Below are 22,113 nucleotides of genomic sequence, written 5' to 3' on the forward strand. Positions count from 1 at the left end.
ATGATTATAATTTACATAGTAAAGGTAAAACAAGCTTTTAAAAAACATATTGTTGCTTTTCTATGAATGCCCTTTAGTATCAGACTTAAAAAATGAAAAGTAAGCAGAACAATAAAGAACCATTTAAATAGAGATGTCTCTAGTTATGGAAAGAAATGCAACTTGTAGCTTCCACTCCCCCCACAGTACCAATACACCCCCACCCACACCCAAGCCAAGTTGTTTTCACTATAAAATTATGTCTAATGCCATAAGTGGTCTTAAAAATATTATGTTTTATAAACTAACAGATTGGCCTGCAAATCTAAGTATATAGAAATTATGAACTCATTAATAGAGATGCTCTCACTATATTATATTCCCAAGGACTAGAACTAGAGTTAAAACAAATGAGAGAAAGGGCAGGGGAGGAAGGGCAGGAGGGAGAGAGAGATGCATTTGGTGTCTTAATAGTGGTGATGAGATAGCAAATGACTTATTTGGGCTATTTGCATTTGGTTGTTCATCAGAATATACCTGCCAAGTATGCTTCATTCACAAATGTATAACATAACAAAAGATTTGAGATTCCTGTGGTGGACATGGGGACTTAAATTATCCTCTCTTGAGATTATTAATTTGCTGCATGCTCAGTATATTGAGTTTATTCATTCAGCCTTCACAGAGTAACTGTAAGAATTGCAATAGTCTCATTTTAAAGTGTATCACTGAAGAGTGAGAGTTGTTGCTTAGTACACTAGATTATCTCATCCTTTAGAAAGATTAGTTGAAATGGAATGGGAATCAGAGTAATGTACAGCTCACCATTCTGAGCACACATAATATAAAACACCAGTAAGTCACATGTGTCTGTTGATACATCAAAATAAATGCTGTCATTCCTGAATGGGGGCTAGACATGCACCTGATCCATTTCCTGGGATACTGTTTTGTAATTAGTTATATGTCATTTTTATTCATCTGATTTTCAAATATTATTTTATGTGCTGCTATCAACATTACCCTAAAAGAATATTGGAGCTAATTATCTGTCAGATCCTATTACCTGGCATTTTGGGACATATTTTATCTTGACAGAATGTTGGCTACAGTATGAAATGCAAGGTTTTTTCAGCTCACTAAGTGACTGTTGGGCAGACAGGATAGGTGAATGGGCTCTACCCTGGGTAATTCTTAACCAAGTCCTCACTTCTTAAGCCACTTTCACCTCCACATCATTAACATCTGACATAGTGTTTTAGAACATAATAACTCTCCAATAAAGATTTCCATAACTAATAAGACTGGCTCTCATGTGAATATTGAAGAAAGGGTTGAAACCTGGAGGATCTAAGTCCAAAGCATAATTCCCATGGATTCTGAACTGTTCCAGGAAGTCTTAAACAAATGTTTAGTTGGAACATTTTCAGAACTTATGAGAGACACACACACAAAGACACCCCCCATAGGATGGCAGAGAAGTTACGGTAACACCCAGCCAAGATCCAAAGTTTATTACATGCAGGCAGGCCCAAGTTTAAGTGATACTTGAGTCTGTGTATTGAACCCAATGATTTCATTCTAGAGTTAAAAGTAGCTTTACTGCTGAGCTGTGGGATTGCCTTGCTATTGGCTTTTGGAAATGGGAGATTCTGAGTTCAGAGAAAATGAACTCCCTGACAAGCTTAAATGATGAATCTTCCAGACCTTATCGTTTAGTTCTTCCTATGGCTCAGTATATTTGATTGGTCTATTTCTTAAGTCTTCCAGATAGGAGAGAAATTCTTTGGGTTCAGGACTATATCAAATTATATTTCTGTCAGAACTCAGTTGTCACATAAAGTCCAATTTATACAAAATAAGAACCTACAGGTGGTGTTTCATAATGAAGAGCCCCGGGATCTGAGGTTCTGATTTTCATATAGCCAAACAACTGTGAGGACAAGTCAGAGCTCCCACTGGGTCTCTGTTTCCCCATCTGGGAAGAGTGTTGGATGGATGAACTCAATGGACCAAGCCAACTTGAGCACTCCTTGATTCCAGGCTATTTTGGGAGTGGTTGCTATATACAAAACAAATAGATCACTGAGATAATTGTTCAGGTGATTCAAGCCTGAAAATATCTTACCCCTCTTCTCCTTTCAGATGTCTAGTTTGGACATTGCCTTACTCTAATTTTATCTTTACAGGATTCAGATACACCATTTGTCTTGGGTTAATTTCTCTTCCCAAAATGTGACTTAAAAATTTAAACCACTTTTTTTACTTCCTTGTAAATCACAGCATCCTACTGCTTTTTTGGTTGGGGTGGGGTGGAGTGAAGGAGGAGATGGGTTTTTCATTTGGCTTTTTAGCAGAGAGGTTGTCTTTGGGGTTGATGAGCTTAATTACTGTGCATGATAATGAAGAAAATTAAACTATGACTGTATCCAGGAAGATCATATTATCACATTTCAGGGCATAGAGCAATTTTTCCCATCTAGCTTTTACCCAACACTGCCAAATTTCTTTTCATCAGGGAAGCTGGTGGACCCTCACACAACTCAGTTGAGCTTCAGAAAGTCAATGGCTCTTTCCAGTGAATGAAGCTCTTAGCTGACAAGTGGTGTTTGGCCTCTTCCTGATTATAAACTTCAGCCTTAGTTTTATTGCTGGGCCAATGTGTCTTTATCTGGTCAAATAGATTTTAACTAGAAACAAAGAACGAAAGCCCTCAATCTTGTAATATTCAGCTGACATGATCTTTGCAAGAGTGGAAAAGAAGACAAGACATCCATTGAAAAACTTCCTCTGCTTTCCAGAGGTTTCTGAGGGGGCTTATTTAAAATCATTAGTGATTGAAAGGAAAATCCAGCTACATTTTGCTGTGTGTTTTCTTCTGTAATGTTATAGAAGATTATGAAAAAGAGAAATATAGATTAACCTTGTCCAAGCCATCATCTTAAAAAAATAAATAAATAGGATGCCATTGGGATGCCAAAGACTTAAAGCATGATGATTACATTTCAAATGTTTAACTTGAAATCTTGGAACAAAGTATATTTTATTTACTAAATTGATCTCTGAAAAGCAAGCACATTTTAAGCTATAATCTGGGCAATTTGAGAGGGGCTTAAAGAAGGAATCTCATTAGTTTTAAACTGCACTTACTCAGATTTTGTTTTATGCAAATTCATCAGAAAGTTGTTCAGTTCTACTATGCAAACAGCTCAAATGTTCTGAAATTTCCAAAATACACTAATTCTTCTGCTCTCACAGATTAAAATGGGGGTGGGGAGACTTTGCCTGGGTTGATGCAGTTTGTTGTTTTTCAACTGAATTTTCTGAGTTTCTCTCTAGAACAAAATCAAATATACAAGGATGGTTATTTGTAGAAAGACAAAGTAAAGTCTTAGGAAGAGAAAAGTAAATATGTATTTTCTCAAATGATTTATAACAGAGGTCCTGGGAAGTAGGGAATTTCACAAGATCCTCTTGCCTGGCTTCTTGAAGAGAAGTCTTTCCTGAGCTTTGCTCCCTGACTAGGGGAAAAACATTTTTCTGTGGGAGTTAGACTTTGGGTGTGACTGGGTTCTACTTTGTTTTGGTCTTAATCACACTGATCCCCTGATCCCTTCTGATTTTCTGACCAGGGGTTTTGCTGATAACAGTGGGGTAACCATTCATCAAGAGGACAAGGAGCCCTAGGACATAGCCTCCATGTCTCTGCTAACCCACTATGTAACATTGGACCAGCTCCTGCTTGTCTCTGAGCTTAGGTCTCCTCATCCAAAACAGAAAGTAGTTAGACTTAACCTTCTTAGTCAAGACAGCAATTGAATAAACATGAGCTTATTACTGGGGAAACTTGGAATCCACTTCATTTCACAAAAAATAGTAAATCATTTGCCAAGTTGGCACATCAACTATCATTAATAACAAATTATTTTCAACAAGCCTCACACCTGTTCTGTGACACACTAGCGAAAACATTTGTATTAGAAGTTCTATTGTTCCTTTTGGCTTAAAAAAGTCTCATGATTTTCTTTCCCGCATCCTTATTCCAGCTCCTAAACATTATAATTGTATAAATCCATTTACACAAAGAGTATGAGTAATTTCTGGTAGTCCTTATGTGGTAACAGATTGTCTCTAAAAATACAATTTATGGAGTGCTCATTGTGTGCTGAACACTTGAGCAGATGCTGTGCACATCTGAAACAAATCCACAAGTGTTCTTGAAGGCCCAGCGTGTGCCCAGCATTGGGACGAGACTCAATGAGGAAAGAGAAAAATCACTAGGGGCAAGGATCTCTTATATGTTGGGGAGTTATAACATATACACTCAAAATAGGACATGGCTCTCCTGCCCTCAGGGAATTTATAACTAAGCTGGGGAGATGAGCTATTTCTCTTTGAAAGGAATATGAGAGGTCAGGTCCACAAAAGGAAAAGCTTAATGCAGACCAGACTGGCATTATCTGAGAAGCCTGCTTGGAGGAGGCAGGACACAGAAAGAGTCTTGAATTAGGGAAAGGCTTAGGAGTCAGGAAACTCAAAAATGTAAAGACAGAAATAAGTCTGTGAAGAACAGTGAAGAGCATGGGAGGACAGGCTTGACTTCCCTTTTGATGGCTTTGAAAGCCAGAGTAAGAAACTTGGACTTGAGTCCATAAATAATAGAAGGTTCTTCAATCAAAGTAAATGTTGTAGAACTGTTAATGTTTGCATGGGGCCTGATAAAGCTTCACATGCATCTGTAGTGTTAATCCCTGTAATCACCAATTGAGATTATTCTATCTGGATAATGATGAGGAAACCCAGAATGAGGGAGTCTTAGTATTTGTCCCAGTGACCCGGTGAGTTAGGGGGAGGACACCTAGTTCAGCGAGTCATCATTAGAGACATGTATGTATGGAACCAGCATGCCGAGATTTGAAACCCAGCCCTGTCATTCACCCACTGTGTGACCTTGGGCAAGTCACTTAACCTCTCTGGGCCTTCGATTTCCTCATCTGAAACAAGGTGACAATGATCGGATTTGCCCTCACAAGGTGGTTATGCAGATTAGTGGGTTAATATTTGTTAAGCAAAACAAAAAGTGGCAAAGGTGTAATTTGAAACTGGTTTTGACTGACTTTAAACCCCCATCCTTCCCAGTCCATCACTGAAGTGGTTTTGCTGGGTAATGAGAGAAGCAACAAGCCATCCAGCAGAGAGAGGGAGCTAAGCATTTGGTAGAGAGGAGACTGGGGACCAGGACACTGCAATGGTGCCTTGGGATTAAAGAACTGAGTCCTTGTGATTAGGGAAATGCAAAGAAGATGAGGCCGCACAACCTGCTTTTCTGTTCAGCCACAGACTGTCCACAAGCCGGAGTCCAGACTGACCTCTCAGAGAGCCGTATTTAATAACGCACCAGTCTTTTATCAGCAGCAGATTCTTAGTTCAGTAATATTCACATTCTCTAAGGAAAAAGCACAAGACAAAATGGGTGAAGAAAAGAAAGGGCTGTTCTTTTCATGGATTCTGAAGGAAGAGAACCTTGAAGGGGGTTGGTCATGAGAGGAGAAACATGAGGTCAACTGGGGAGGAATTTCAGGCACTCCTGAGATCCACTGGGCCTGGGTGTTAGATCTGGGAAGGGCCTTCCTGGGTGTGAGACCTGTGTGGTGGCATGGGGACTCAAACTCACAAGTGTCCCACACTTAGTTTAATGCTCTGTTGCTCCGATGGTTCCCAGAATCACTCATCACTTTTAAACCATGGAACCTATGCTTTCATTTGACACTGGGCTTCACAGACAATGTAACCAGCCCCAGGGCTATGACACCAGTGGTGCAGTGAACTAGCCACAAAGTCCCCTTGCCTAAGGCAGACCTGACTTTACCAGGACCACTGCTTTAAGAACACCTTGCCACCTCTCGTTTTCTGGCTGTGTCTCTCATTCTACTGTCCTCTCATGGGAGGTCTCCACTAACTGGAAGCGCAGCTGCTTCTACTTTTAAACATGTTTTGTTTGCATTTCCCACAACTTTTTAGCTAATTCAGAATGTGTGTGTGTGTGTGTGTGTTTAAGAAAAATAAAAGCACCTGGTGCTAATGCAGTGACTGCAGCGAGGAGGCAATGCTTCTGTTCTGCACACAGCCTGTTACCTTGACGGTGGATAGCTGCGGACAGCATTCCAGTGATTTTTTGTAATGTGAGAAGAGCAATTTGGTTTTTGTAGGGCAAGTGAAGGAAATGGCTTTGTATGATTTGGGTAAGCTTTGCAGGAAAGAAACTGTGTACTTGTAGAAACTCTCCATTTACCTCTGTTTGAGCTGTGACCGCAAAAATAACTTCCTTGCAACAGGCCCAGGTTTCATTCATCAAAACAGCCTTAAAAAGAAAGGAAAAAGAAGAGAGCAGAATTTTCTCCATTTAAGAACATAGAGAAGATAACATTTTGAGGGGAAGGGAACTTGGAAAAGTTGACACAGTAATTTAGAGCAGGGGTGGAGATGATGAAAGCCTGATTCACAGGATCAGAATATTTCAATTATACTCTATTGCTTCATTGTGCTTGAAATTGTTTCAAAAGACTTTGAGGATTTCCATTAAATGGCACCCAGATAAATTTTCACAGTTATTCATAGCAAAACTCTTTAAATAGTAAATGAGAAAGGTCACATCATGTCAGCACTGTGCAAGCAAAAATTCCCCCTCGATGCCCTTGCAAAGATTTCTATCAAGCACTTGTCAGGCGCACAGGAGCAGCTCAAAGTCAAACCTCCCAGCTGCCTTGGAAGCCCAGAGTATTCCGGAGCACGAGATGCCGGCCACATATAGGTCTTCTGTTTACATCTGACCCACAAACCTCGGGCCCTAATGAGAATGCAAATGGATGAGCTGCAGGGACAACAGCATCTTTGATTGATGTATTTGATCTTTCTGACCTGAAAACGCATCAGTTATTGCTGGCGGGGCTGGGTGGGCACTGGCGTGAGTTGGGAAGTCCAGACTGTAGCGGCCCAAAGCTTAAGGCTCAAGTTCTTTTTTTTTTTTTTTTTTAAACAAAAGCACTCAACATATTGCCCATTGATTCCTTAGGCTGACAAAATCCCAGCAGGGCCAAGTCATGCAGAGGCCCTGAGCTCTGAGCCTGGAGCTCTGCCACTGCGCTGGCTCCCTTGCTTCCTCAGGCATGGCAGTGTGGATTCAGGCGGCAGAAGCCTCTCCCTTGAGCTCTGGGACGGGTCAGATGGCTACAGATTCAGAAAGCTTTGGTCTGCAACTGCGAAAAGTTGCTGAATCACAGTAGCAGCTAGCTGTGACTTAGGAAACTTCTGACATTATTTTATTTTGTTTTATCCTAATAACCTTGACATCATTGAATTCCATTCATGATTGTTATAAACAATCAAATTAAGTAAAAATGTCAAAATAGACCTTAAAGATTGACTTGGTAAATAAGTACATAGGTCTCTGGCTTAATTCTTAAACATTTTAAGAATTCTTTACATTTATTTGGGTTACCCCTAGGACTGGTAGATTAAAAACTGGTGTTTGGCTTTTTTAAAACATCACATCTCATATTGCCAATAGCTGTTTCTTTTTCTGTAAGTTGTAATAATATCAGTCTCCCCAAATCTGTCATGTACATTGGACAAAAATGGTCCTAAGACATCTTTAGATATAAAAATGTACAACTGTATGGTTTACTTTACAATTGTGCCATGATTTGAATTACACTAAAGTAAACCTGTAAATTAAATTCTGGATGAAGAAATTTCCACAGTTTTGAAAATGGAACAAGTAATTTTTACCTACAGCATGCAATTATTTTTGAAACCATGCTACATTAATAAATCTTACCCTATCATCATAAAACTATGAAACTCAAGAACAAATGATATGAAAGTAATTCCTTTTCACTTTTTAGAGAGCAGAAGTCTGGATGAAAAAATGTGATGGCTTTTTTCATGTGGTAAATGCTGGCAAGAGCCAGAGAAGGGAAGGGATTGAAATATGGGTTATCACCTTATTGTTTCCAGGGTCCAAGAAAAGGACTTTACACTCTTAGCTATTACACAACAATCCATTTTTTCAACTTTCTCCTTCATAATGTTTTCTGGAGTGTACTTTCTGTCTTTAAAAGGTTTAAACTAATGCCCACACAGGCCTACTTAACAATACTTTCCCATTTATTACATTTCCTTTCCCAGACCTCTGGTAAAGTTAGGAGGCCTTATTATATACTGTAGGGAAATAAAGAGATTCCAGAATGGAAAAGGAGTGTTTTGAATGCTGACTAATGACCATAGCTGGGGAAAACCATTAATTTAGCAACTCATTCATTCATTCAAATAACAAACATTTATTAAACAGTGTGCAAACTCCAGCTGTTATCCTCCAGGAGTCCATAATCAAGTGGTACAGAAAGTCATACATAAAACAAAAGCTAACACAGAGTTGGAAATGCCTTGACAGGAGGATACCCAGAAAGCATTGAGAATAGAGAAGACATAGCCACAAAGCTGTCCTGGGCAGGAACACCTAGTAAAAGTCACACTAGAGCTGGACCTACAGGGGTGAGTCACTTGTATTGGTTGCAAAAGGTGGAAAGGGAACAGCAGATGCAAAAGGAGAGACCGGCACAAGTGCATACTGTGTTTTGGTCATGGTAAGACATCTGGTGTAACAAACTACAGGAGAGGGGAGAAGGGGAGAAGGGCAAGGATGAGGCTGAGAGGTAGGCTGCAGGCAAATTATGAAGGACCTTGAACATTATGCTAAGAAGACTGAAAACATTGTGGTTTGAGCACAGTGCTAACACGATCAAATCTGTATTTAGAAAAATCACTTTGGTGCCTTGAATAGTGGACTTTGGGTAGGGAGAGACCAGAGGTGGGAAAAACTATTTGGAAGTCTAAACAGGAGCTATGGAGCAGCTGAAGTTAGTGGAATGGCAGTCCTAATGAGAAAACGGGGCGTGACGGGTTGGAGGGCCTATTACTAGGTATCTTTGCAAGATGAGAAAAACATGGAAGCATCAGATCCTTCTAGAAACTTGTATGTTTGTATCAATCAGGATGTTCACATGTATTTAACTAAATAGAATTACATTTAAATATAAAATAATATTTAAATTTAAATATTTTTAAAAAATCATATATTTAAATAAATATAATTAATAAAGACTTGGCATAAAAAGCATTTACTAAGCCCATATCCCTATTTGTGTGGACTTCCAAAGTACCCATGGGAAGCATAGGTATTTTCATTTTTTCACACTGTTTTGGAGGAAACATTTTCCTCTTCCCTTTAAGTTTCTTTAGCTGGTCTACTAATTAAATTGATGGAGAAGGTCAAATTGAATTAAATAGTACAGGGAATCCCTGGCAGGAGATTCCAAAGACAGTGGGCACAAGGAGGCCTGGCTGTCACCCCGGGCTAAGGAGAAGGAAGTTAATTCACCGGAAGGTGAGAAAGAGTAAAGGTCTGATGAGCAAATGCTCGCGGGGCCACACGGCAACAATGGGACCTGTGTACAAGAGAAATTTCAGCAGACTTTGCTGGGCTCCTCCCTGTCTACCACCCCAGTGCTTCTTGTAATGGAGTCTTCTAGAGCAACAGCTCTCTTGCAGGGGCAGGTCCTCTAGCTAAACTCTTTTCGGGCACTCGGGGAAGGTCAAAGGTTCTTTCTCAATATTCTGGGCCTTCCTGTTTTCAGCTCCTAAATAATCTGCATGCCAAAGTGGCACATTTCAGGGCAGCCTGCCCTTGGCCACTCCGCGACTTCCTAGATCACCCTGTTTGGTCACAGCAGCCCGAGGGACTTAGGGAGGGGGACAAGGGCGCTGCCAGGAGGCGGACACTTGGAGAGGGTCTCCACGTCCAAGCGATGTCGCCCAGAAGCTTGGGGAGCGGCTTGCGCTCTTAGAAGCACAAGGCTGCACCTGATCTCATTGTGGCCGGCATGGGGTGAGGTTCGCTGGGGTACCCAGTGCAGGCAGGCTCTAGGTGGCCAAACATCTGCTAGCCTGTTTGGATCACTCAGACGTGGGAGAACGTGAGGTGGGTGCCGACAGGTCTCTAATACAATAGGACTGAGCCTGTGGTGAAGCAGCCAATGACTCCCGGAATCACGAGCACAGGTCAGCTTGGGCCCATTTGGATACCATCACACGGACACTGCCTTTTCCGTCCCTCAAAGTCCGTCTCCACCTGGAGCCTGCCTCTCTTTCCCAAGTGGTCTTCCTTTCCCCGGGGGCTCCGCCAGTCACAGACCGTCAGGAGCCTTGCCCTGTTTCTGACACACTAGGTTACGACAGACAGACAGATTGGGTGCGACTGTCTGGAGCACCATGATGACTACAGGGATGATGTCCCTAATGGGGACTCTTCAGCGCTACCAGAAAGGAACACCCGTGGGAGCCCCGAGAACCCAGGTCTCCCCGTGTGCAGCCAGGGAGGGAAGCTGGCTGCCACAAAGGTTACTTATGGCTCCTTTAGAAAGGCTGGTTTGGCCCCATGGCCCCCATGCCCTGGTTAGCCTCTAAGGGCACGCCTGCCGGCACAACCCCCAACCCCAGCCTTGGACACCTACAGATTGAGACGCCCCCACACAAGAAAGACTCTCCATCGCTGCTTGTCCCTGCAGCTTGCCGGTGGCTTTGGGGCAGACACAGGCCCCCTCTCTGGAGGCAAGGCTGTGGGTGCGAATCTGACTCTGCTACTGGTCCAGGGTGGAACCTGGGCCCTAGACTCCACCTTTTGTGGCCTAGGCCGAGCCTTTGTGGCCTTTCCTGGGACCTGCCCAAGGGCCAGTGGGGCAGAGTAAATGGCGCAGACCCCTGGAGCTCTTGGCACAGCTGCTGTGACCCAGATGCCCTTGTCCCCCTCTGCTCCCACTGTCACCGTTACGGTGCAGAGCCCTTTGCAAGGACCCTGACCCCCAGCTCTGAAGACACAGAACTTTGTTCATTTCAAAATGTGCACACCTGGGACGGGGTTCACACTGCAGTCTCCACCGCCCTCGGGAACCTCCTTCCTCACTGGAGGAGACACGGACATGGCCAACCTACAGGGGGACAGGAGTCCCCCAGCGGGGACTGAACATGGCAGCTGAGGTGGGGGAGCCACAGGGAAGGAGCCACGAGTGGAACTGGGAGAGGAGGAAGGCCTCACCAAGCACGGGGCCATGGAGCGGGGCCCCACACCGGATGGAGGAGGTTGTTGCCCCCACACAGGCGGCACAAGGACAGTTCCGGCAGTGGCGTGCCACAAACAGGCGCCAGGGGCTGACTGGGGACCCTGTACCCGGCAGGTGGTGAGTGACTGTGGTGGGAGGGTACCCGAGGGGGTAAGGCGAGTGCAGTGGCCGGCAAGGCTGGAGAAGGCAGGCCTCAGATGTCAATAGGCCCCCTGTCCGTGCAACCGGCATGCCCAAACCCTGGCTGAGGAAGGCCCCATGGCACCCTCTGTCTCCCACCCTGCAAAACCAACCGCAGGGCCATGCCTGGGGCCCGAGGGGAGGGGGCCCAGCAAGGGGCCTGTTCCTCTGGGCACCGAGGGCACCAGGACGGAGGACCCGAAAGAGGGGGTGGTAGGCAAGGCCAGCCGGCCAGGCAGGCCCCGAGGCTGGCCCCAGGCCGTGGGGCTCGCAGCCCAGGGCTGGGTGCTTTCTCCATGGCTGCAGGGCTGTGCAGAAGCTGTGGCAGGCCAAGACTGACATCGCTTTCCCCTCGGGGGGCTGTCCTCGGAGCCCAGTCGGCAGTGCTCTGCGGAAGTCGCCTGGCTGGGGGTCGGGGCCCATGCGGTGGTAGCACACACGGAGGGTCATCTCTGGGACCTCTGCAGCACTGAAGTGCAAACCAGTGTCCTCTCTCAAAGGGCCCTGCGTTCGACAGGTACCTAATAAGGACCATCTGACTGGCGCCCACAGGCCCCAGGGTGGAATTCTGGGACTGAGGAGGCTTGGTCGAGGGAGGCTGAGACTACATACCGCCTTGCTTCAACTAGACGGAAGACAGCGCCATGGACAGACACACTTCCTCTTGGGAGGACGAGAGGAGCCTGATGTCCTGAATTCTCAACCCCATCAGAGATTTGGTGACTCTGGAAACAAAGACCATCAGCTAATGGCCCTGCAGAAGACTTAGGCCATAAACGGGCCTAAACCACCTCAAACCAATTCCTGCTCTCTGCCGAACGTGGGTTGTGGTTTCCTGAGGTGTCCCCTTCTCTCTCGTTTCCCTCCCGCCAAGCGGTCAAATCCTTTTGTGTTTGTCATCAGCTGAGCTCATGAACTAGCAGAGGCCCCAGCAGAAGAAGCACACATTGCAGTCCTGACAGACCTCGCTGGGGAACACAGAAACTCCCTGGGGAGCACATCCTTGGTATGCAATGGAAGGCAGCTGGCCTTTTAGCCAGAGACTCTAGGAGCCCCTTCTGAGAAGCCGGGAAAGGCCTCTGTTCAAGTTCTGAGCCTCCCCGGGCACGTCCCTACAGCATAAAGCCACTTCTTGGATGACTGCTTTGTGGACGTTTTAGAAGCACAAACATCAGGACAGAGCCAGCATGCAGGCCTGGGGGCTCCCTCAAGGTCTACGGGCCTTAGTCTCCAAGGCCCCTTCAGAGGGTCTCTTCAAACCCTCAACTCTGCACTCCCCTCTCAGCAACAGAGGGCAGACGACCCTACTTTGTAGCAGAGCTGGGACAAGGACCAGGGATCCTTGCAGGCAGGGCCTCCCCACCAAACCGCCCTGGCTCCCTGGATAGGGTTCATGTGAACAAAGCCGTCCATGCCGTCAGCGAGAGAATGCACGATCCCCAAAATGTAACCGCTCTCGTGTCCCCTCAATCCATGGTGAAGATGACTTGGATTTGGGTTTCGTCCCATCCTGTGGCCAGACTCTCATCGATGTGCAAATGCACGACGGGTGCCTTCATATGGGCTTCCTGGAGTCACGTTTAGCTAAATGCGTGGGCATGTTCCTTAGGAGTGCTTCTGCGTGCAGGGCGCCCTCTGGAAAGTAACCCAACAGCAAACAAGGTTGTGCGATGCACCTAGCATCCGGGTAATGGCAGGAGAGGGACACACGAGGGGTGGGGGCGGGCTTGGGGCACGGAGACCAGGCCTGGCGTGGAGTGGATGAGGAACACATGTAACGTTTCCACAGAACAATATATGCCGAAGCCCAGAATCCAGTGATCAAAAGGGAAGGTGCCAGAGCAGACCGAATCAGGAAGCGGGAGGTCAGAAACCCGAGGGAGCAGAAGCCAGACTACCCCGCCACAGGGAGGAAACTGGGCTCCGGGATGGAGGCAGGCCGCCAAGGGGGGGGCTGGAGCCGAGTGTCTGGGGCAGCTGATTGGAAAGGGCCAATGCAGGTGGTCCCCAGGCCAGCACGTCTTGGGCAGTGAGAAGAGGTTCTATGGGGAGGAAATGGCAACTAAAGACAAGTGCGTTGTGATCTGCAGAGGGACGAGATCTGGAGGCAAGCAGAGCTCAAGGGGAGTGTGCCAAGCACAGCAGAGGCGCAGGGCCACCTGAGCACATGTCGGCACTGGGGGCCACCGTGGGTCTGAGAGGCTGCGACTAGCACCGAGGTCGAGGAGCTGCAGGGGCTCTCCCGCCCTGCTCGGCACAGCCTGACTCTGCGGACAACGTGACCCCAGGGGCAAGACTACAGGACTCTCTGTTTGGGCCCAACTCTGGTGTGAGCAGCACTGACCAAGCAGCAGGAGCAGATGAGCCGATGCAAGAGACCAAGCGGGGTGGCTTGGCGGGGGGGGTGGGACCGCGGGGAGAACGGGCGAGAGACTAGGCTGACCCGCCCATTGGGACCGCCACCCCCGGGAGGCACAGGCCCCCAGGGACCCAACTGCCGTGGGCGGTCTTGGTGGTAGCCATGCTAGGACTAAACAGGGCCTGGCCCTTGAGCAAAGCAGAGAAGCCAGCAACAGGCCTCCCCCGCCTCTAGGGGTGGGAGTGGGCATGGGATCATGGATTTCCAGCCCAGCTGGGGCCTGGCCTGTGAATGAAACTGGGTGCCTGGCAGCACATGGGAGCCCCCTCTGGGAACGCCAACCACACCGCCCCAGGCTTCTCCCAAAAACTGAAGCGGGGCACCTCACACCTGCCCCCTCCCCCACTCAGGGCCAGGGCTCCTCTACAGGCTGGCCAGGAGCCACCTTTGTGACATCACGTGGCAGCCAGAGGACGATGACCTAAGCAGCGGGATGCCCCCCTACCAACACTCTAGAATGTCGTGGGCAGTATTCACTGGGCATCCCCGCCCTGAGCCAAGGTATTTCTGACTCGAGCGTTCTGGGGATAGGTCTCGGGTAGAAAATGCTCCTGATCTAGATTACTTCCATGGCTAGCCAGGGTACCGACGAGGTACACAAAGCCAAGCCGGCCCTGGTAGGTGACGGAGAGCCGGACACAGGGGTCCCCCGATTCATGCCCGGATCCACTTTTGGGTTCCAGGGACACTGTGGAGCAGCACGGCGACCAAGCCGTAGGCCCACACCCAGGCACCACCAGCATGGGAGACAAGACATCAAGGACATTCTCAGGCTGCCCTTGCCAAGAAAGCTGTGGCTGATAGTGCAGGATGACGCCTTCACGTCTGTGCACTGGAACGACCATGGAGATGCTGTGATCAACAAGCAAGACCTCTTCCAGAGGGAGATCCCTCACCGGAGTGGCTCGGACAGAATTTTTGAAACGGACAGCCTGACGACTTCCATCCGCCAAATGAACCTGTGTGGGTTCAGCAAAATACGCCCCGACGACCCTTGTGCGTGCTCTCCAGGGAACAAGAGGATGATGGTAAAGTAGAAAGTCCTTCCGTTCCCCGTGTTGTGTCACTCCCACCCCTCCCGAGTAGACCCGGGGGACCGTCACGCTCAGAGGGTTTAGCTCCTGAGGGTGACTTTTTTTCCTCGTGAGACGTTACTTACCGAGAGATGAGACAGTATGGATGGATCCTCAGGTTACACTACAGCCCCCTTAGAGATGACCTGCAGGTGTGACCACAGGCTGAGGCCAGTTAACCCCAACTAGTGACAGTAACACCTTAACCGCTGCATTGCCGATCTTTAGGGCACTCAGGCCGTAAAGCCTAATGCAACTTGCCAGCAGTTTAAAAAAGATGTCTTCTCCAGAGTGAAATGAGACCATTTGGACCGGGGGTGTGGGGGAGGTGGTGGTGTGGGGGTGGGGGAAAGGATGGGGGGAAGGTGGTGGTGGGGGGAGGTGGGGAGGGTGGACAGAGGCCGGGGCTGGGTGGGGAAGGAGGGAGTGGAGGGAGGCGGTGGGGGAAGAAGGAACATTCTCTCCTGGAATGACTGAAATGATTTTGTTCCAGGTCTATCGCAACTCCTAACTTTCAGAGAGACAAGCCTCTGCTGGTGGAGAATATGGTCCAGAGAAGAGGTTACCTGAGGAGCGCCACCCAGGCAGGGAGATGCGCCGCAGCTCCAGAAAAGCCGGTAGCCACTGTAAGAAGCTGTCTGTGCGTCTGCGGCAGGGAGTCCGCCAGAGCAGCCTGTGCAGAAGCCCAGCACAAAGGCCCAAGTGCTCAGGGGCCCGGCACCAGCCACTCTCCTACCTTCCCTGGCGCCTGGTCTATGCACACTGCAGCCCGCTGTCCCACGCACAGTTGCTCCCCTAGGGAGCCACAGGGCCCAAGCTGGGAGAGCATGTCCAGGAATGGGATGTGTGCCCCCGGCCACTGCTGGAAGCAACAGCGCAGGGGAGCCGCCCAGCAGCCCCCCAGCTGACCCAGATTAAGGCAAGGGTGATGGCCTTGTGCAGCAGCTGTTATTCCATCCTGCTTGCCCCCCTTATGTTCATGGCCCCAAAGGAGGCCCCCTGAAGGGCGTGAGCAGGAAGAGAGCTCCTCGGGTTACAAGTGTATTCTGTAAGCAGTTCGAGGATAAGCCAGGTCCCTAATCTCAGAGGCCACTGGTGGTACATTAAAAAGAAAAGCAAAGAAAAACCCCACCGTTCTGTAGCCATGGACCTATTTTTGGCTTTCATAAAGAACAGCAAACCCCTGTGGGAGCAAATAAACAATCAAATGTGAAGCCTTCGAGTCTGTGGTTCTTTCTACCTTGCTGTCCCACACAGACCTCAGTGTAAGCCCGAGGTGGCTGGAAATCCTGGTCAAGATGAGCGTTGGCTCCGTCCTCTTAGACTCGGATCACCATGTGCACACCAAGTCCTCAGCCGAGGACTGGGCTGGGGCGCACTGAGGCAAGCTCATGCAGACCCTGTCCCCTGAGCCTGGACTGCTGCTCAGGAGACACAAGAGCATCGCTCCTGACCTCGGGGGCATCTCCTTACTTTAGTCCCATATCCTGACACACAAGGGTCTCTCCCCACGGCTGCCCCTAAGTTGTGCCAGGGCGCTCCTGAACAGCAGCTGAGCATCTCCAGCCCACGATCCAGGAGCCTGGCAGAGAGGCCCACCTAAAAGCAGGGCCACCCCTTCTGCCAAGGGCTGTCCAACCCCCGCGGTCTGGCTCAGAAGAGAGACGGGCCATGCCCCAGCCAGCACCGGGGGCAAAGCCCATTGTCCTCATGGGTGACGCATCCTACCAACTTTGCTAAGAAACCACCCTAAAGAAAAGATGAAAAGGATCCCCACAACAGAAAAACCACCACCACCGAACACTTTTTCGTCAGAGCTGTACTTAGGGCCCCTTCCTTGGACATCAAGTAGCTGTGGGGACAGGTCCAGCACGCATGCTTCATGAGCCAGCAGAAACTGTCACAATGGGGCAAGAGTCACGAGCAAGGACGGCAGGGGCTCGCTCCACTTCTAAGCCTGATGTCCTCTTGCTCGTGAACGAGGCTGTCCACGGCTGGCCTCTCTCGGGCCATCATTCGGCGCCCACTTGTCCCCCGGGTGCTGGTCGAGCCTTCCACGAATTTTGACCAGAGAGGGGAGCGCATGAAGCAGGTCTCTTAAAACACGCTTCTTTGTACGCTCCAGGAATCAGCCGGACCAAAATCGGTGGCAGCGCAAAGCCATTCACTGGCAGTTTTCCCTCTGCCCTAAAGATCAGAGTCCCTGAGCCTCTGTCGCCAGCCCAGGGGGTGTCCCGCAAGGACAGTTCCGCTCCCCGGTCCCCTGAAGCAGAGTGGGGACCTGCTTAGGGCAGCAGCACACTCTGGGCAGCGCTGTCCATGGCGCTGCCCATCCAGCTCGCAGCCGACTCGAGCGTGCATGGTGCAGGGCCGGCTGACGGGTCCTGATCGGCCTGCTCTCTTGGCAACCTTCCTCTGAGGTGCCCATGCTCGTCAGGCCTCCTGCCCGAGTGGATCAGGTGCTCTGGGATGTCTACCGGGAAGACGTCCTTCCCGCCTCTCCTGGGGATGGGCTCCAGTAGCCACCTGGGGTTGGCCAGGGTGGTCAGGTACTTGTGCGTCAGGTCAGCCAGCACGGCTTGGCTTTCCAGGTGTGCAGCCTCGTCAGGAGCTAGGAGTTCTGGGCACCGCACAGTGTCCCCAATGTCCACGAGCCCTGTGCACAAACGGAGAGGCACCTGGATGATTTTCCTCTGTAAGCCCAGGGCTGCCTGGGGGAGAATGTGCTCACTCAACTCACGCTACCCCCTCCAGGAGACAGACGCGGTATCGCCAAGCGGGCACGGAGGAGCCAACAGGCTGCCTCCCAGTCAGTGTTTCCCACGAGACAAACTCTGCTTGGGGAGCTCTGGGCGAGGCTGCAGGAGGCAGAGAAGCCAAGAGCAGAGGGCCTCGTCCTGCACGACCCCACCTAAGTCACGGGCAGGCCCCAGCGACACTGCTGAGGGAGGGTGGCAGGTACCGAGGGGCCCCTGCGGGGGACAGACAGCTGAACTTCATCTTCCCAGAGCTCCTCGGACCTCCCACGGCCTGCGGAAGCACAGAACCGTGGATGTCAATGAGTATCATCCAGCAGCCCTCCAAGCTCATGGCCCATGGGCCTGACCTCTCCCCAATGTTCCCCGGGTGCCTGAAACCCCACCGACCAGGACGGCGGTGGAACGGTGAGGGTTGGCTCTATAAATGACATTTCTGCTCCCTGGCTCATTTATTCCCCCCAAATTCCCTGAGCTTTTGCTCACTGGACGTCACTGCATTAGCCATGGGGCACTAGGTAGGCAGGACAACAACCCATGAACCCACCGTAGAGTGGTAGTCTAGGAGCTGCTGGCCTGTGAGGAAGGTGTGAGGTGTGTGCCAAGACCTACAGAAGCTTTAGTAAAGGAAGGGGTGAGCAGGCGTGGCTGCAGGGGACAGCTGTCCAGTCTCCATGCCCCGAGCTGGGCATTTTGCGGCTTTAGGTGCTGCCGCTCTTCCTGGGGGATCCAGTGCATATGGCGAACCCTGTACCTGCTCAGCCTCTTTGGGAAACATTAAATCCTTAACACAGAAAGTACTTGAAGTCTGGCTGGCTGTGAAGACACCCACCCCAAGGGAAGGGGTGCTTCTTCCTGGACCCACCCCAAGGCCAGGGACCCTGCAGCTTCCTAGAAAGCCTCTGTCCTGGGGCTGCAGGGCTGTTCTGCAAGGGCTGAAGAGGACACCCCTCGGTGAGGAGTGGGGGTGGGGGGACACGCACGCCAGGACGCCAGTGGTCACAGAAGCTGGCTCCTATGTGCGGCAGAGCCCCTCCCCCACCTCCCAGCACCATGCCCTGACACCCAACCCCAATTACAAATACCACCACCCACTGAACTTCCCACCCCCCACAGCCCTCCCCCTGCCCCCCACCACCCCACCTCCCGCACCCTCAACTTCCCACCTCCTACCTTCCTGCACCCCTCCCCCTGCCCCACCTCTCCTCACTTCACCCCCACAACATGTCACTACTACACCTCCCACGGCCCCTTCCACCCCACCTCTCACCACTGCGCCCACACACTGGTCCCCAATGCCCCCACCCATCGACTTCCCAACCCCCAGCTCCCCCCACCCCTCACCCCTACCCGCATCTCCCTCCAACCCACCCACCTGCCGACAGGCCCCCAGAACTCCCCCCACGCACCAATATCCCACCCCACATATACCCACACCTCTCCCCCAACTGCCCCACCTCTCCCCACCCCATCACTGCACCTCACTACTACCCCTGTCCACTGCCTCTTCTCCCCTCCCCCAGCCACGGAAATCCCCATTCTCCACAACCCTCCCCCCGCTTCACAGCACCTCACCTCCCACCCCACCACTTAGCAACCCCTATCTTCCTGCACCCCTCCCAGAATCCCCCAACTGTCACCATCCCACCCCTATACCACCTCACTACTACACCTCTCCACTGCCACTTACCCCACACCTCCCACCACTGTGCCCCCACACTGGCCCCCAACTCTCCTATCCACTGACTTCCCAACACCCAGTTCCCACAAACCTTCATCCAAATGCGGTTTGGGAGCTCCAGGGTGCTAAGAACTTATGCAGCTTGCCCTGACATTCTTCACCCCACCCCACAGCTCCCCCGAACCCCCATCTCCTGCCCCCCACCTCCCGACATCCACCCCCTCACCTCCCCCCATGCACCCAACATCCGACCCCCAACATCCCCCCTTATTCCCCTCACTGCCCCACCTCCCCGCATCCCACCACCACACCACGTCCACTAAGGACCTGGGGAGGCAGAGCCCTGGGCCTTATGAGCCGCGGCAGGTGGGAGAAGGCGGGGTTTAAGGGACGCCCAGAGGGAGGAGCGAGGACCCCCACCCCGCGCCCCGTGCCCGGAATCCTTGTGCGCTCATCCTGGCAGCCTCCAGGGGGCGCTCCGACCCGGCTTCCGGATGTGACGTCATTAGTCTTCTGTCCGGGAGGCCTGAGGGACGGGACGGCCTCGGTGTCGGACGCCAGATTCAGGTCACCCACGAGGACTCCAGGTAGAACCATGGGGGAGGCTTGAGGGCCCCCGCCCAAGAATTCAGGGGTCCCATGCCGTCGCCCGAGGAGGCCCCGGGAGGGTCTTCAGGCTGGGCACTGTGACCCGCATGCCACACCCATGCCGCCACCCGCCATTTTGAATCGTGAGAGGGAAGGCCTTGCCCTGAGGAGGGAACCCAGGTGGGCAGAGGGCGGGGGCACAGACCCACCGGGAGTCAACGGGAGGCCAGGAGGGAGGGCTGAGGGTGCCCCCGGAATCCACCACGGGCGCAGTCGTCTGCCCAGAGAACCCCTGGGTTGGTGACCCGTTGAGACGGCCGCAGACGTCACTCGGGGGTGTGTCAGTGCAGGGAGGGCCTTGGTCGGACACGACGGCCCCGGTCAACATTCGGAGGATCACAGGCCCTGCCCGCGTTGTGGTGAGGACCCTGAGGGAGGAGGACAAGGGGCCCCAGAGGAGCCGCCCCTGCCTGTCAGCCATAGGAGGCCCCGGGGTGGAGTGATTACATGTGGTGTGCCCTGACTTCCTCCTCCGGGCCTCAGAGGGACTGGGACTGGCTTAAGGAACAGGGCCTGAGTTCAGCCGAGAGGAGGGCTCAGGCCCTGCTGGGAATCATGATGAGGATCCCCCAGGAGGACTGACGGACCCTGGACTCCCAGAAAGACTGAAGTTTGGGAGCTCCAGGGTGCTCAGAACCTATGCAGCTGGCCCTGACTTCCTCATCCGGGTATCACAGGACCCGGGGACTTGCATAAGGAGCAGGCAGGGCCTCCTCTTGGTAGAAGGGAGGACCCAGGTCCTCCTGGGAGTCAAGGTGAGGACCCTGAGGGACGCCTAAGGACTGCAGAGCCCAAACAGGCAGAGAACCTGGGCCCTTGGGCATGGTGTTGGGAGGCCCCAGAGCGGGACATGCAGATAAGGTGTTCCCTGCCCCCCTGCTTTTGGGTCTTCCAGAGGTGAGGGCCGTGGTGTGAGGAGTGTGCCTTCAGGTCTTCACAGGGGTGCTCAGGTTGCTGGGGGAAGATGGAGCAGACGCCTGGGGGCCAAGACATGGGGGACCCTAAGTGTATCTGCCCCTGAGGTCGTTCCTGAGAGGCCAGGCCAGCTGTTAGGAGTTATGGCTTTCCCCACTTGCTCCTGCTGGTTGTGAGCTTGATGGTGGGCCTCAGCCTGCAGGCTGCATCCTCAGGTTAGCAGAAGGGATAGTTGCAGGCCCTGCCAGGGGTAAGTAGGAAACCCCTGAGGATGCTCAGGGGACTGCCCCTCCAGCCAGAGAGGGCGCCCGTGAAGTTGGCCCTGCTTGCATGACCCCTGAAGACCCGGGAGAGGTGTTGCCTCCTGGTGTGTGCCAGAACCTCTGCCTCTACCTCTCAGGGAGGTGAGGAACAGAACCCTTTGGCAGGACGGAGGGCATGAAGGTTGGCCTACCCAAAAGGAGGAGGGACCATGCAGAGACCGGCTTCCCCTTCTCCTCGCCAGGAGGCCCTGGGCAGGGCTGGCTGGCTGAGGCCCTCCTCGTGTCCAGGTCAGGGTTCTCTGGGACAGGAGGGCCTGCCCCCGACATCGCTACCCAGGTCAGCTGAGGCAGCATCCTGGGCCCTGACTGGGGACCCTGTGAGGACCCAGCAGGCTCCCCATGCCAGGAGGCCTGCCAGCCAAGGCAGGGCCTGGACTCACGTGGGCACTCACTTCCTTCTGTTCCTGCTCCGGAGTGTGTGCCCTGTTCCGAGAGCTCTGTCTGAGGCCAGCATCGGGGGGAGGGGCCTGGTGGGGGGAGAGGGTCCTGAATGCGCCTACAGGGGACACCCCTTCCTCGCCAGATGGGTACTTCACAGAGGCGAGCACACCTCACCTGTCAGCACCGGTGGGCCCAGGGCTGGGCTGGCAGCCCTCACCCTGATGTGCCCCCTCGTGACCTCTTTCAGGGACTCCAGGAATCGGCAGGTGAGCGCCTTAGTCTGAGGCACCTGTCCAGAGGTTGCAGAGTCGTGGAGGCACAGGCCAAGGTAGGAGACAAGGTGGGACGCCCATCCAGAATGTGTCCCCAGAGCTGTCCCATCCCAGACAGAGGGCGCCCCTGTACCAAGCCCTAGAGCCTCAGGCTTTGCAGAACCCTCCCCGAGGTCTGCCTCACAGCGCCCTGCGGTTTCTGCAGGGACAGCCCACCCGCCCAGCAGGGGAGACCCCTGGGAGGCCCATGCGCAGCCCCAAAGAGGAGCCGGGGAAGCAGCCTGTGTGGGGGCCACCAGGGCCTCATCT

At 51.8% G+C, this 22,113-nt stretch overlaps 1 protein-coding gene across 1 annotated transcript; it reads left to right on the forward strand.

Annotated features, from left to right (window-relative positions):
* Positions 1-14,324: 14,324 nt before the first annotated feature.
* On the forward strand, positions 14,325-15,736 carry LOC118910063 (heat shock transcription factor, X-linked member 3). Its single transcript, XM_057495401.1, has 2 exons — positions 14,325-14,783; positions 15,347-15,736. The coding sequence occupies exons 1-2, from the start codon at positions 14,325-14,327 to the stop codon at positions 15,734-15,736; spliced, it is 849 nt and encodes a 282-aa protein (XP_057351384.1).
* Positions 15,737-22,113: the final 6,377 nt, after the last annotated feature.

The sequence above is a fragment of the Manis pentadactyla genome, chromosome X (genome assembly GCF_030020395.1).
Source record: "Manis pentadactyla isolate mManPen7 chromosome X, mManPen7.hap1, whole genome shotgun sequence".
Lineage (NCBI taxonomy): Eukaryota > Metazoa > Chordata > Mammalia > Pholidota > Manidae > Manis > Manis pentadactyla.